The sequence below is a fragment of the Colobus angolensis genome, unplaced genomic scaffold, assembly GCF_000951035.1.
Source record: "Colobus angolensis palliatus isolate OR3802 unplaced genomic scaffold, Cang.pa_1.0 Scaffold81, whole genome shotgun sequence".
Taxonomy (NCBI): domain Eukaryota; kingdom Metazoa; phylum Chordata; class Mammalia; order Primates; family Cercopithecidae; genus Colobus; species Colobus angolensis.
The window spans coordinates 7,606,803-7,621,245 of NW_012121932.1; the positions used below are offsets into that span (position 1 = coordinate 7,606,803).

At 37.2% G+C, this 14,443-nt stretch overlaps 1 protein-coding gene across 1 annotated transcript in view; it reads right to left on the reverse strand.

Annotated features, from left to right (window-relative positions):
• Positions 1-14,443, reverse strand: part of RAB3GAP2 (RAB3 GTPase activating protein subunit 2 (non-catalytic)) — a 116,891-nt gene that overhangs the window by 42,898 nt on the left and 59,550 nt on the right. Inside the window, exons 8-13 of the mRNA XM_011929459.1 lie at positions 12,260-12,359; positions 10,320-10,418; positions 4,092-4,240; positions 3,143-3,222; positions 2,926-3,015; positions 1,077-1,216 (exon numbers count right to left, since the gene is read on the reverse strand). Coding sequence (XP_011784849.1) covers positions 1,077-1,216; positions 2,926-3,015; positions 3,143-3,222; positions 4,092-4,240; positions 10,320-10,418; positions 12,260-12,359 — 658 coding nt within the window. The remainder of the gene's footprint in view (positions 1-1,076; positions 1,217-2,925; positions 3,016-3,142; positions 3,223-4,091; positions 4,241-10,319; positions 10,419-12,259; positions 12,360-14,443) is intronic.

Consider the following 14,443-nt stretch of genomic DNA (forward strand, 5'->3'; position numbering starts at 1 on the left):
TAGAAAAGTCTTGCTGAGAACATATCTTTGATATTGTTTCAGGAGACAAACACCAATGAGAAATAATATCTCTGCAGTACTAAAACTATTTCTACAGATAGTTAAACATGCAGTAGGTAAAGACTGTCTCTGTCTGTCACTGCAGGAATTCTTTGGCAAGAAGGTGATGGTGGCTTCAGTCTGGTCCAGAGTAATTTAATGACCTCAATCCATTATTCCTCACATTTTTAAAGGACAGACCTGATGGCGCCATAAATTGTGGTCTACGCTGACATGTTACTATTCCAGATGATTCTAAATAATGTAATCATGCCTTCTTTGTTAGTCAGGGAGATATTATTCACAATGTGCCTAGTTAAAAGATATTTTCAAGTCTCCCTCATAGTTAGATGAGGCCATGTCACTAAGTTCTGGCTAATGTAGATAATGGTTGAAGGGACTTTGGGGGAATATCTTCAAAGCAGATTGACTCAGTTGCCAGGAGAAGCCTTCTTCCTTTCTGCTTCCTTCCTGGAATGCAGGTAAGAGGGCTGTCTATGAGAACCTTGAGTGGGGAAGCTACAAGGAGGAAGACTGGGTTCCTGGAGTACTGTGGTCTGTTACTCGGGTCTGTTACTAATAGCTGAATGAAACTCTTAAGTGACATACTTATTGACACATCAGGTGGATTGACCCAAGCATATGGATATAAAAGTCAAGTCAGTGAAGATGGGTTTTGCTATCTTAAATCTGAAAGACTTGGCATTACAGATTTGGGGAGAACATTTGGCTCAAGAATGGCTTTGTGAAGGGGAATAGATGTAGCAGGGGCAAGAAACTGAACTCAGAAATTTACAATAACAGTGAGAATTGAAAGAAAACACGTAAGATAAAGGTTAAACATGATCAAACCTAAAAGATGTATCAGCTGACTACTGGATCAAGTGGTTGCTGATCTGAGTTCATGTCAAAAAAAGAAAATATAAACATAAAGAATTAAACAGAGTTATCAACCAGAAGCTAAAGCATGATAACATTGCTCAACTATTGGGGTAAAAAGTGAATTAACTGTTTTTCTGGATTTTTGTAAGAAGTACCTTTCCACATGCGTATTGCAATTCCTCTAGCTACATCCAATAAAATAACTCTGCCGAAATCATCTGTTACTGCTGCCAGTGTGTTACATGGAGACAGACATATGCTTTCACCATGGCGTCTAGAATCTGGAAGTCCAAATCTGATATTTAAAAGAAAATAAAAAGCTCAACTCATATTCCAATTCAGAAACATACAACAGAAAAATGAAATGCATAAATGAAATAAGCTGAATCTGTTTTTATATCAAGAAATATGAATTTTGTCTGGATTAATAGTTAATTTAATATTCACAACTGACATTTGTAATATAAAATACATAAAAGAAATAAAATAAAACCACAGTCTTATGTAGGTTTTCAATAGACACTCACAATCCTATTCCTCCAGAGAATATAAAGTATAACTATATTTGATTAAAAGGCATGTCACAGAAAACAAAGTCCTCACCGTCAACTAAATTTTAGAATTTGCTCCCACACAGGCATCTTTTGTCTATTTTAAATTCTTCTTCTTAATCTTTCTCTTTTTTGGAAGATATCACATCCTGCTGATACCAATCTGCCCGAAGCAAAAACCTTCCTTTTTCTAAATAGTTATCTCTAAACTGCTGTTGGTCTATAACCAACCTCATTAGAATTGTGAGTAAAATAAAAGTAAAGAGGTACTAAAAGAGAGCTAGGAAAGCTCACTTAGAGAAAAGTCCCTGAAACAAAGGTGCTCAGCCTTTTTTACATCTATTTGAGATGCACAGGGCCATTTGGCTAATTTCTTGACTCTTGATATTAGGAAATGTGGTATGTTACAATGTATTTTTTAAAAAGAAGAAAAAAAAATTAGAAGATATACTTTGATAAATTTTAATCATTAGTTGGCTCTCTTTAGGTGAAGAACATCCATAAAGAAGAGGTGTTCTATTTCCCTTCATGGTGGTACTTTATATTAGGTAATAAAAAATGATTTTTAAACAACACCAAACATTAGAAAAAATGCTTCTGTCTAAAAAATAATAATGAAAAAAAAAATCATGCTCCCTCCACCAAAAAAACCTCACAAATATATTAAAACATTCTAAAGCACTACTGAAGTAAACAAAGAAGCACATGCCAGGAGTCTATCTAAAGAGTGCCTGAATACAGGACTCCTGCTTTTCCTTTTTTTTTTTTTTTTTTTGAGATGGAGTTTTTCACTCTTGTCCCCCAGGCTGGAGTGCAATGGATGTAATCTCAGCTCACTGCAACCTCTGCCTCCCGGGTTTGAGCGATTCTCCTGCCTCGGCCTCCTGGGTAGCTGGGATTACGGGCACGTGCCATCATGCCTAACTAATTTTTGTATTTTTAGTAGAGACAAGGTTTCACCATGTTGAGCAGGCTGGTGTCAAACTCCTGACCTCAAGAGATCTGCCCACCTAGGCCTCCCAAAGTGCTAGGATTACAGACATGAGCCACCGTAATCCACTAGGATTACATTTGTTAAAAGAAATCACTAAGTACTTTTAAAGTTTACACAACTTAGTAACAAACTATCTAAACTTTAAAAGAAATGCAACAGTTATCACTAAACTAATTCTCCTACATTAGACCAAGCTAAGTTTATTTGTTAAAAAGCACACTCAAGAAATACATCTTGAATACCTAGTATATAACAAGGATACAGCTGTGAATCAAACAGGTAAGGATCACTCTTCACATGGAGTTTTACATTCTAGTGGGGAAAAAAATTCCACTGCAATGGCTTTCAGAGGTTCCAAAGACTTACGAGATCAGCAAATCAACCAAGCACACGGAAAAACCACACATTTAACAGTACCTTTCTAAAAGGACTAAAATTTGGGAAGCATGACAGACTTGCCTTACAGCTAATGGGGTAGCTGGCTCAACCTTCGGCTTTTGCTTTTGGACAGCTTCTTCTTCGTGCTTACTCTTCCAACCAAGCCAACCACTGAAAAGAAAGAAAACTTAGAATAAAACTGAGCTTCCAGGGTTTTAAAGTGCAGACTATCAAAATATAAGTTAAAAGCAAGCTAGATACAAATGAGATATTTTTTATTTAATTGTTAAGTAACTACCTTGCAGCATTAAATAAAGCAGAAGTGAGTTTACTTGCAACCGCTAGGGCAACATGGGATAATAATGGTTGGGTGCTTCCCTGAAAAACAGAACATTTGAAAGAGAAAACTCAGCAGCTTACAAAGAACAAACATACTTTCTAAATAAAGCTTACTTTAAAATGTTTTTAAAAGTTGTAAAGGCTGGACTAGCAACTCAGCTTCTTTCAGAGTACAGTAAAAAGTTTATTTTAGGAGCAATATAAAAAACAGTTTTAACTCTCTAGTTTAAAAATAAAATCACAATTAGTGTATTTTACCATTAAAATTTCCCTCTTTAAATTGTAATTTCATTAAAATAAATTTTAAACTAGGATATTAAGATTACATTATTCTAGCTGGACTATGGATTTCACATCTACATATAACTGGCTCTTTTCTCTCTTTTTATATAGATATATGCACACACATATACATATACATTTTTATAAAAGTAAAAAGATATTTTGGACAATTCTGAGAAGCATGCTTTTTAAGTGAGAAACAAGAGCTGCCAAATCTAACACTCAACTTTCCCCTATTTTAGGAAGCAATTTTCACCACTTATAACAAGTATAGTTGGCAGCTTGTTCTGTCTTTACAATTCCTCATTTACTGAAATCCCTGGTGGGCTGACATCATTAACAAGTCTGAGCATCTGACTATTGCACCAATATTTAAAGACATCTCAGCTATCAAATAACTCAGGGCTTCAGAAACAAAGAATTTTCTTTTACACTGATGGTAGTACCTTTTCAGTTAATATAAAGAATTTAGAAGAAAGCTAGTTGAGATTAATTTCAGTTTCAATTGAAATTTAGAAATGTAAACTGCTTAACCTTCTAAGGCTAAGCAAGTTACCACATCCTATTTGTAGACAAATTGTAAAATCAAGAGCAGCCTTACTCATGATCATTGATAAAACTCATACCTCTAAAGCATAGAAGAAGCCAGTAAATGGATTGGACCCTACAGTGATATACTGAGACATGGCAGGTGGACTATTTTTAATTGCTGCATTAAATCCACCTATATTGGAGGCAGTCTTCATTTGATCAAAGGGGGACAGAGTCATAATACCTAATGATAAAACAAACAAACAAACAAACATGATTTGAATGCACAATGTTATTTTGGTCATTACATTTTTACTTCAGTTCCATTCTAAGATGCTAAATGTTTCGTTTTATTTAATAAACAAAAGTCATTTTAAAAGCTACAAAATCAACATCAGAAAATATTCTGCTGGGTACAGTGGCTCACTCCTGAAATCCCAGCACTGGGGAGGCCAAAGCAGGTGGATCACTTGAGGTCAAGAGTTTGAAATCAGCCTGGTCAACATTGTGAAACCCCACCTCTACTAAACATACAAAAATTAGCCAGGTGTGGTGGTGGGTGCCTGTAATCTTAGCTACTTGGGAGGCTGGGGCAGGAAAATTGCTTGAACCTGGGAGGTGGAGGTTGCAGTGAGCCACGATCGCACCAACTGCACTCCAGCCTGGGCAACAGGGCGAGACCCCGTCTCAAAAATAATTAAATATTAAAATTTCCATCTACAATTTCTAAAACCTACAGAATATCATAAAAACAAAATTTAATCTTTTGAACAGATACGAAACTCAGAGGTACCAGAAGTACACAGTCCACTTATATCCCCAAATATCAATTCGCCCTTTTTTTCTCTCTTTTTGAGATTCTCTTGCCTCAGCTTCCCCGAATAGCTGGGATTACAGACATGCACCACCATGCCCAGCTAATTTTTGTATTTTTAATAGGTACGAAGTTTCACCATATTGGCCGGGCTGGTCTCAAACTCCTGACCTCAGGTGATCCTCCAGTCTCAGCTTCCCAAAGTGTTGGGATTACTAGTGTGAGCCACTGTGCCCCGCCAATATAGGCATGTGCTGCTGTGCCTGACCTTACTAATTTTCATATACATATATTGCCTCCCCTTTGCCTGAAAATTGTCAAAAAATGCATTTGTCCTTAAGATGTGTCCTAGGAAAGGAAATTCTTTGAGTGAGTTCATAAGGAAACCATTCACTGGATTTATAGGAATTAAAGTGAGCAAACAAATCCTTGGACTGTTTTTTAAATTCCCCTCCCACCTCCTGGACTATCATAAAATATCAGAACACCTGATATTTTATGATAGTCCTGCCTCATAGTCATGAATGAATCCATGATTCAGTATACAAAATGTTTTCACTACATTACAAAATTTGCATAAGTTTTGCCTGGCTCCACCAGAACATGATCAAAGGGCAAATTGTATGGCATATAAATTGAAATTTAAGTTTTAAAATAGCTTCTTTTCAAACTCCCATGCGATATACACAGGAGTATAAGTTGCTACAAGATAATCCAGAGGACAATTTTGCAATAGATATACAATTTTTTTAAAGGATTCTAATTTATGGTAAGGAAATGGTTGATCAGTCCTTTCCATCCTTGCTACCAATGATGTTTTCCTTCCTATAACTTAAATCATCCATTTTCGATGTCACACTTTAGATTCGGTCATCAGCAACTGTAGATTCTTTGTAACTTTGATTTCAAGCGTACCGCACTTAGACCACCACCTCCTAGCTTTCCATCTCAATTACTCCAGAAACTCCCTACAGTAATTTCACAATTTTGAGTTTAAATTAATTAATCCTACTATTTTTTCCACTATTTATCAAGTACCTCTTGGGATCACTTCCCTTTTTATCCAGCTTAGATTTGCATTCCATCATCATCACTTTCTTGCAAAAATCCACAACCTCCCTACACTCATCTCCCCCTACACACATACTCCCCTGGCTAAATCTTAACCTTAGTTGACCTAAACTTTCTGCATTCTCTGCCCTCGAAGCAAAATAGCGAATCATTGTTAAGAAAAACAATACGTCTGGGTTTCAAAGTAAGGACCACAAACAAATGGACATAAAGTTTGGTCCAAAATCCTTCTGACCTCCTCAACCCCTCCTTCCCATCCTCAATCCTTTGAAATCTATTTGTTGAAGAAACAAGGCTGTTTGAGACTAATTTCCCACAGTCTACATTTTGCTGACCACATTCCTATAGTATTATTTAAAGTGTTTTTCTGCCCTCTATATTGCTACACATTGGTACTGAATTTAGGGGGCTGTTATCTTTCGAGTCACTGATTTTAGCATTATTTTTCATTAATTTAAGGTAGTATGGCTTATTTACATCTCTCTTTCTCTCCCTATATCCTTCCAAAATATTTGTATCTCAATTTTTTTATTAAATTCACTGTTTTTATTATTAGGAATGATATAAGTATTACTGATGAGATACACCACTTACTATAACTACATTTCCTTGGCTGTGCATTCTTTTTTTTCTGGAGTTATTAAGTTAACCTTGCCATTAAGAGTTTTCCCTGAGCGTCTGAGGTCTTTCCACACTTTGAAAGACATCAAAGTCCCTCTCAATATAAATTTCCATAAAGTCAAACTCATTGGATAATTTTCTAGGCCTAGTAGAATGACTAAAGAAGGCCTCTTTGACAATGTGATACATTAAGAGACCTGACTGAAGAGAGGGAGAAAGCCATGGGACTAGCTAAAGTTTTCCAGGCAGAGGGAGCAGTAAATCCAAATGCTCTAGAGTAGGGATATGCTTGCTGTGTCTGAGGAACACAGAGGAGATCTGCGTGATGAAACACAATGAACAGGGAGGGGTACCCTACAGGAGACAGTGTCAGAGGTACCATAAGCCAGATAAAGTTGGGCCTTGTATGTCACAGTAAGGAGCAACCAGAAGAAAGATGATGTAGAAAAAAAAAGGAGGAGCAAGTTTGGCAGGAGGAAACTAAGAATTCGATTTTGGATATGTTAAGTTTGATATCTAGGTAGAAATTATTCAGTAGGGAGCTGGAGAAATGAGTATGAGGCTTCAGGAAGAGGTCAGGACTCCATAAAAACGGAGATACTGAGAATCTATTTCTTATGCTCCTTGTTTGTGATTTTAGAGAGGAGGGGGTGAAAATATTTATTCTTAAGCCTATATTAATTTGGCTTTCATCCTCACCATTCTGACTGTTCATATCAAAAGTCAGTAAATAACTCCACGTTGTCCAATCCAATGGACCTTCTTCTTTTCTTGAACTCTACAAAACATTCCACAGTAAACCACTCCCTCTCAAATTTATATCTACAATCCCAGCTTCCTCCTGAACTTCAGACTCTCATGTCCAATTCATACACCTGATACCTCTACTTGAATGTTTAACTGTGTCAGAAGTTAACCTGTAAAAACATAACTCTTTATGTGCCTCTCCTTCTCCTTATTCTCATTTCAGTAAACAGCCTCATCATCCACCCTGTTGCTCAAACTTAAAAATTAAGAAACCCTTAATGCTTTCCTTTCTCTTGTTTCTCAAAACCATCCCTGAGCAAGTACAAAGTATATCTCAAATCTGTCTACTTCCTTCCAACTCAGCTGCCTCCACCATAAAGCCATCATTCTCTCTTGCATGAATTATTGCAATATACTCCTAACTGGTCTCCTTGCTTTCTTCTACAAGCATCTCTCTACCCAGCAAACAGAGATATGTGAAAATGTAACCCCCTACTTAGAATCCATCAATGACATCCATTGCATTTAGAATAAAATCAGATCTCCTTATCCCTACGTGATCTAACCCTAGTCTGCATCTCCAACCTAACTTTGTCCTGTTTTCCCCTCACTCTTTATGGTCAAGTCACACCAACCCCCTTTCTGTTTCTTGAACACTCTGAAGTCTTCAAGGCTCCCAGGCCTATATCCCTGATGCTCCTCTGCCTAGAATGCTTTTCCTACACCTCTTTCCATAGCTGGTTCCTTCTCATCCTTTAAGTCTCTCCCTGGAGAGGCTTTTCCTCGCTAGTCTACCTAAAGCACCCTCTTCCTTTACTCTCTATCATAACCTTCTACAATTATTTTCTTCATGATGCTCATTAACAGTCTGATATTATCATATTTATTTATTTAGTTTATTGTTTGTCTCCCCATCACCAAAATGTAAGCTTTATCAGGGTGGAGTCCTATCTTGTATTTCTAGCACAAATATTAATAGCTACTCATTTACTTGTTGAATAAATTAACCAGACCTTTACATAAAGATATACATACAATGAAGTTTACTGTACCTTTTTTCATTTTGTAGGCTGGGGATAAATGAATAGAATAACATTTTCTATCCAATCATTTTCCCTAGCCAGTTTCAATGTTCCAAAGTTTAATTAACAGAGCAGGGAAGCTACCCTGAACTGAACTCAACACTTTGGAATTTTGTAGCATTTTTATGCTAGCAAAAAATTAGGCACACTGAAATGTTTACCAATAGGTTTTTATTACAGAGTATACCATATAAGAGCTACGCAGTAAATAGAAAGACAGCCTGTGTGTCAGATATCTTGTTAGCCTCTCTAGAGTCACACTCCTTCCTTTTCTCCTTGCTCTTTCTCTCCCAGTGTCCAGTTTTCATAGAATGAGTAGAACTTGACCAAGTGAACAAACACAGAGGAGGCATTCTAGCCAACATGCACAGAGATCTAGGGGTAAAAGTGTATAGTGTGCTGGAGAAACAATGAGTGTTTCCTCCTCTGCTCCCACTACAGCTGGTCCCCTTGTCTGCTACAATTATGTTGTAGTACTGCAGCCATTCTCATGTGTTTCTTCTAACTAGATTCACACTTTAAGACAGCAGGGAAGCATGTCTTTACATCTCTATATCCTCAATACCTAACACAGTAAGCTTTCTTATAGTGGCTGCAAGAAGAAATCTGCTTTTATCTACATTTTACTAGTTTAAAGGTTACTTTTTTTTTTTTAAGTGATGGGGTCTCGCTATGTTGCCCAGGTTGGTCTTGAACTCTTGAGCTCAAGAGATCCTCCTACCTCAGCCTTCTGAGTAGCTGGAATTACAGATGCAAGCCACCACACCTGACGAAGGTTACATTTTTAAAAGACTGATCTATATGGTCATTATCTAGACCAAATTTGTCTGTAGAAAAGTTAGTCAAATAGTGAGTGATTTAAAACTATACAATACTGGTGGCTGAGGGCATAATTAAATCTTTATTAAAACTGCTACCATTTATTTTTCTTTTCTTTTGTTTTCTTGAGACAGAGTCTGTCACCCAGGCTGGAGTGCAGTGGCGTGATCTTGGCTTACTGCAACCTCCACCTCCCAGGTTCAGGCAATTCTCCTGCCTCAGCCTCCTAAGTAGCTGGGAATACAGGTGTGTACCACCACACCCGGCTAATTTTTGTATTTTTAGTAGAGACGGGGTTTCGCTATGTGGGTCGGGCTAATCTTGAACTTCTGGCCTCATGTGATCCACCCACCTTAGCCTCCCAAAGTGCTGGGATTACAGGTGTTAGCCATCATGCCCGACTTTAAAGATATATGCCTATGATGATCTGAATCTGAACTACCTTACAGATGTCTCACTAAAGGCAATGCATTTTTTCACATAAGAATAAACGTTGGCTGGCCGGGCGCGGTGGCTCAAGCCTGTAATCCCAGCACTTTGGGAGGCCGAGACGGGCGGATCACGAAGCCAGGAGATCGAGACCATCCTGGCTAACATGGTGAAACCCCGTCTCTACTAAAAAATACAAAAAACTAGCCGGGCGAGGTGGCGGGTGCCTGTAGTCCCAGCTACTTGGGAGGCTGAGGCAGGAGAATGGCGTGAACCCGGGAGGCGGAGCTTGCAGTGAGCTGAGATCCGGCCACTGTACCCCAGCCTGGGCGACAGAGCGAGACTCCATCTCAAAAAAAAAAAAAAAAAAAAAAGAATAAATGTTGGCCAGGTGCAGTGGCTCATGCTTGTAATCTCAGCAGGAGTTCAAGATCAACCCAGCCAACACGATGAAATCCCATCTCTATTAAAAATACAAAAATTAGCAGGCGTGGTGGTGCACACTTGTAATCTCAGCTACTTGGGAGGCTGAGGTGGGAGGATCACTTGACCCCAGGAGGCGGAGGTTGCAGTGAGCTGAGATCACACCACTGCACTCCCGCCTGGGTGATAGAGCAAAGCTCCATCTTAAAAAATAATAATAATAAATAAAGAATAATGTCCATCTCTAAAAAATGAGGCACTTTAATAGAAAAGTTTAAGAAATAAATTCCAAAAGAATTTTAATTAGTAACACTTACCAACACTAGCATGATCAATAATAGTGTCAATATCTTGTAGACCCCATTTCTTATAAGCTAATGGTGGTGGTTGTATGTTCTCATTGCCTGATGCTGCAGCTACAAAAGATAAAATAGACAATCCAAACTTAATTATTATGGATAAAATGAAGTTTTACAAAAAAATCATTAAAACCATACTAATTTATTATTCTAAAATTTCAGCTAATAATGAGTCAAAGTAATGAAAACAAGGCATAAAGTGAGATTTATTCATGCCAAGACAATGCACATAAAATGCAAACATTTAAAAGACTAAGTTGGCTGTCACAAAAGATTCTGGAACACTCAAGTCATTAAAGAAGACTACTAAAAATTCTAGACTACTACTAAAAATCAAAGTGAATTCAGGCTGGGCACGGTGGCTCATGCCTGTATTAGAAATTAGAAATAATTTCAGATCTCAATTTTAGAGTTCTTAAAATATGGAAAAGAAAAGTCTTAAAATCAGTGAAAATATGAGTAGTGGCGCTGACTTCCCCTTTTCTTCTGGGATTGAGTAGAGGAGACTTAGTGGCCCCAAAACAAAGTTTAACTCCTAAATGGTTGAGATGGCTTCCTGAAAACATAGGCTAATTAGGATATGTTTACTGCTTCATAAAATTATTTCTAAACCTAGTCTAAATCCAGCATCTCATATTGCAATCAAAAATTTTTATCTGTCTTTTTTAGCAGGTTGATATGATTGGTAAAACTTCTGATGTCTTGGCTATGTGGTTCTTTTCTAGTATACGCTTTTTTTTACTAGGTCAGAATTTGTTTAAATTTTTATATCTATTTTCAGAATCTTTTAAATTATTTAAATTTAGCCCACCATAAGCTTCATTATCTTGAGAACATTTAAAATACTCACCATTAACCTATATATCAAAAGGCAATTTTCAGTAGGTAAGAACTTCATTAATTTAATAAACTAGAAATTGACAATTCTTTTATAATCGGTATTATCAGCTATTTAAATTTTCACTAAAGTTAAACTTTGTTTTGGGGCCATTAAGGCTCCTCTACTCAATCCCAGAACAAAAGGGGAAGTTAGTGCTACTACTCATATTTTCACTGATTTTAAGACTCTTCCATATTTTCACAAGTCTGAAATTGAGATCTGAAAATTGATGGTGTATCTTTCACTGGCAATAGTTTTTCTTCTTAGTGGTACATAAAATAATAGTGTTTCCTACAATCAATGGCATGTTGAATTTGATGAAATATCTCTTCCAAAAGATGTAACAGCATCAGAATGTAAACTATAGGTAGTAAAAGTAAGAATTCTTGATTATTTGGGCAGTTTTCATCCCTAAGTCACAAAATAATGCCCACATATACATTAAGTTTAGGCCTCTAGCTTTTCTCCATTCTGAGTGTTCTGAGTTAGCAAAAAGCAGCTCATGCTGACTCCTGGCTGGGTCCTGCTGACAGTGATATCGGTAGGATCTCGCATTTCCCTTGCACACAGTGGACAGCTTTATCCTCAGGGAGGACAGAAGCAATGTGGAGTCAGCAGATTTTAGGATGTTGGCCTTGATCAGCTGCTGATCTAGTGAAAATCTGGTACCTCAGCCACATGCAACTAAATTCCTTACCCCAATGTTGGTTGTCAATACAGTTGCAAATCTAGCTAGTCAAGACATACTGCTGAATTCGTAAAGAATGCCCAGTGTTCCTGTGCTGACCACACTCTCCAAAGGCAACATGTCAAAAGTGTTTATGTTTTAGCGCTTGTCTCTACCTTACTAAGCAATCTACTCAACATGTTCCCCTGTCTCTATAGGAGGCAGGTTCTTCCCATAAATCTAGTTCAGAAGGCCTTTCTTTACTTAGAAGACATACCTAATTCCATAAGCAGGTGAAATTAAATAAAACAAACATTAACAGAGGTTAACTATTTCTTGCCAAAATATTACCTTTTGCTACCTGATTTCGACAAGCACGAAGAGATTGAAAAAGGCTAAATCCATCAATAGTCACAATGGCAGCTGGATATAAGATACTCAACTCTTCATTCTATTTAAGAAATAAAAAAAAGTTCTTGAATAGATACATCAAATAAGCTTATCTACTTTTTATTATACTGAATTTCATGAATAATGTAAAATGAAAAATACTGGGACTAAACCGTCAACCACCCAACATCCAAAGCAATATCAGGCAGAAGAACAGTAAAAATAGATTAAAAAATTAATTTCAGAGTGCCTTTTTGCCAAAGACCTAAAATTCTTTTCAAAATATAACCTTTTGTGTATGGTAAATAATTGTTTCAAAGATGCTGAGAGTAACACAAAGAATTACAATTTCATAAAAAGTAAATATACTCATTGCACAGATAAAACAGTACGTAAAAACAGAAGAAAGACAACTCACCTGAAATCCCAGACATGTCTCAATACACATCCCCAAATATATTCAAAAACATTTGCATAAGGCTATACCAAATATAGTATCCTAACATGTTTTTTACTACTCAATAATATGTCAATGATACTTTTCCATTTCAATAAGTGAACAAATCATTTTTTGTTGTGGCTGCACAGTCTTTCATTATATGCACCCTACTTTACTTAACCAGTTTGTATTGACATTCAGTATGGCCTCCTGCTTCCACTCTTGCTCTCTACAATCCACGCTCCACACAGCCAGTGTGCTCTTCGTAAGACATAACAGATCAAATCAATCTCCTGATTAAAACTCTCCAATGACTCCCTTCTGCATTTAGAATAAAACCTGAACTCATTAACCATGGCTGCAAGATCTGGCAAATATGAGAGGTCATCACTACCCTCAGACCTTTGCATGTGCTTGGACCTTCTCCTCTCCGATTTTCACCTGCCTAATTGTTCCTGTCATTTTCAGGACAGGAACATCCTGTTCCTGTTCATGTCAGGTTTCAGTTCAAATGTTAGTTATCCAGAAAGGCTGCTCCTGAACCTCCATCTCAAACAACATACCTATTCTCTTGGAACATTACTATCTCATCAACATGACTTCCTTTACAGCACCTATCAGAGACTGAAATCACCTTGATATCTCTAGCTGCTTACTGTTGGTTTCCCTCCACCATCCCCAAACTGTAAACTCCATGAAAGCAGGAACCTTGCATGTCTGTTACACCAATGAATCCTCAGGGATTAGAAGTGAACTGGGCAAATAATAGGCAGTAAAGAATATTTATGAATTAATATATTTTCATTATTATAAACATCACTGCAATAAACATTCTTCGGTCTATATCTTTTCACGTTACTAGGATATTACTTTAGCGTAAATTCCTTCAAGTGGGTCAGTTGGGTTATACAGTATTCACAGTTTTCATTCTCATATATATTAATTGCCTCAAGAGTACCTATCAACTTATATTTCCACCAATAATACATGAGAGTGACTGTTTCTCTATACTGTCATCAAAAGTTTGTTAATCTTTATCTTTGCCAATCCAAAAGGTGAAAAGTTATCTCACTGTATTTTCTTATAGTTCTTAGATTATGATTAAGGTTCAAAATTTTCTTATATGTTTTTGGGCCAATTTCTTCTCTTGAGATCTGCCTTGCTCCTTTTTCTACTGGACTGTCAGGCTGTGTCTCTGTTTAAAAAAGACTTCTGGTCCACAGGAGCATAAGCCAGTGGGGAAGGGACATGGCATGTATTCTCACATGACAAGTTCACAAGGCTAAGCACGCATGGCCCAGTGAGCACAGCAGCAGGGACAGAGCCTCCTCACTGACTTTGGGGAGCTAGAAAACAGAAAAGACCTAATCACTAGCAAGTCAATTTCTCCAAAACCAGGTAGTCTTCCTGAAGAAAACACTAATACAAATACCAATGGCCCCAGATCTGTAGATACTGTGCTAGATGACAGAGAAGATCTTTTTACAGAAGCTATTATACAAAAGAAATTTCTTTGAAATTCCAGAAGGAGATTTTCCCTCTCTTTCGAATCCTCTCCTGCAACGAATGACCTGCTGTCACCCGTACTACACTCATTGCTCCTAGAACTGAATTAGAGGAAATATGCTTCTGTGAGCTCTGACAAATCTGGAAGTATATTAAAAAGAAGCAAATAGAAGATATTTTTGATACATAAATGGACATGT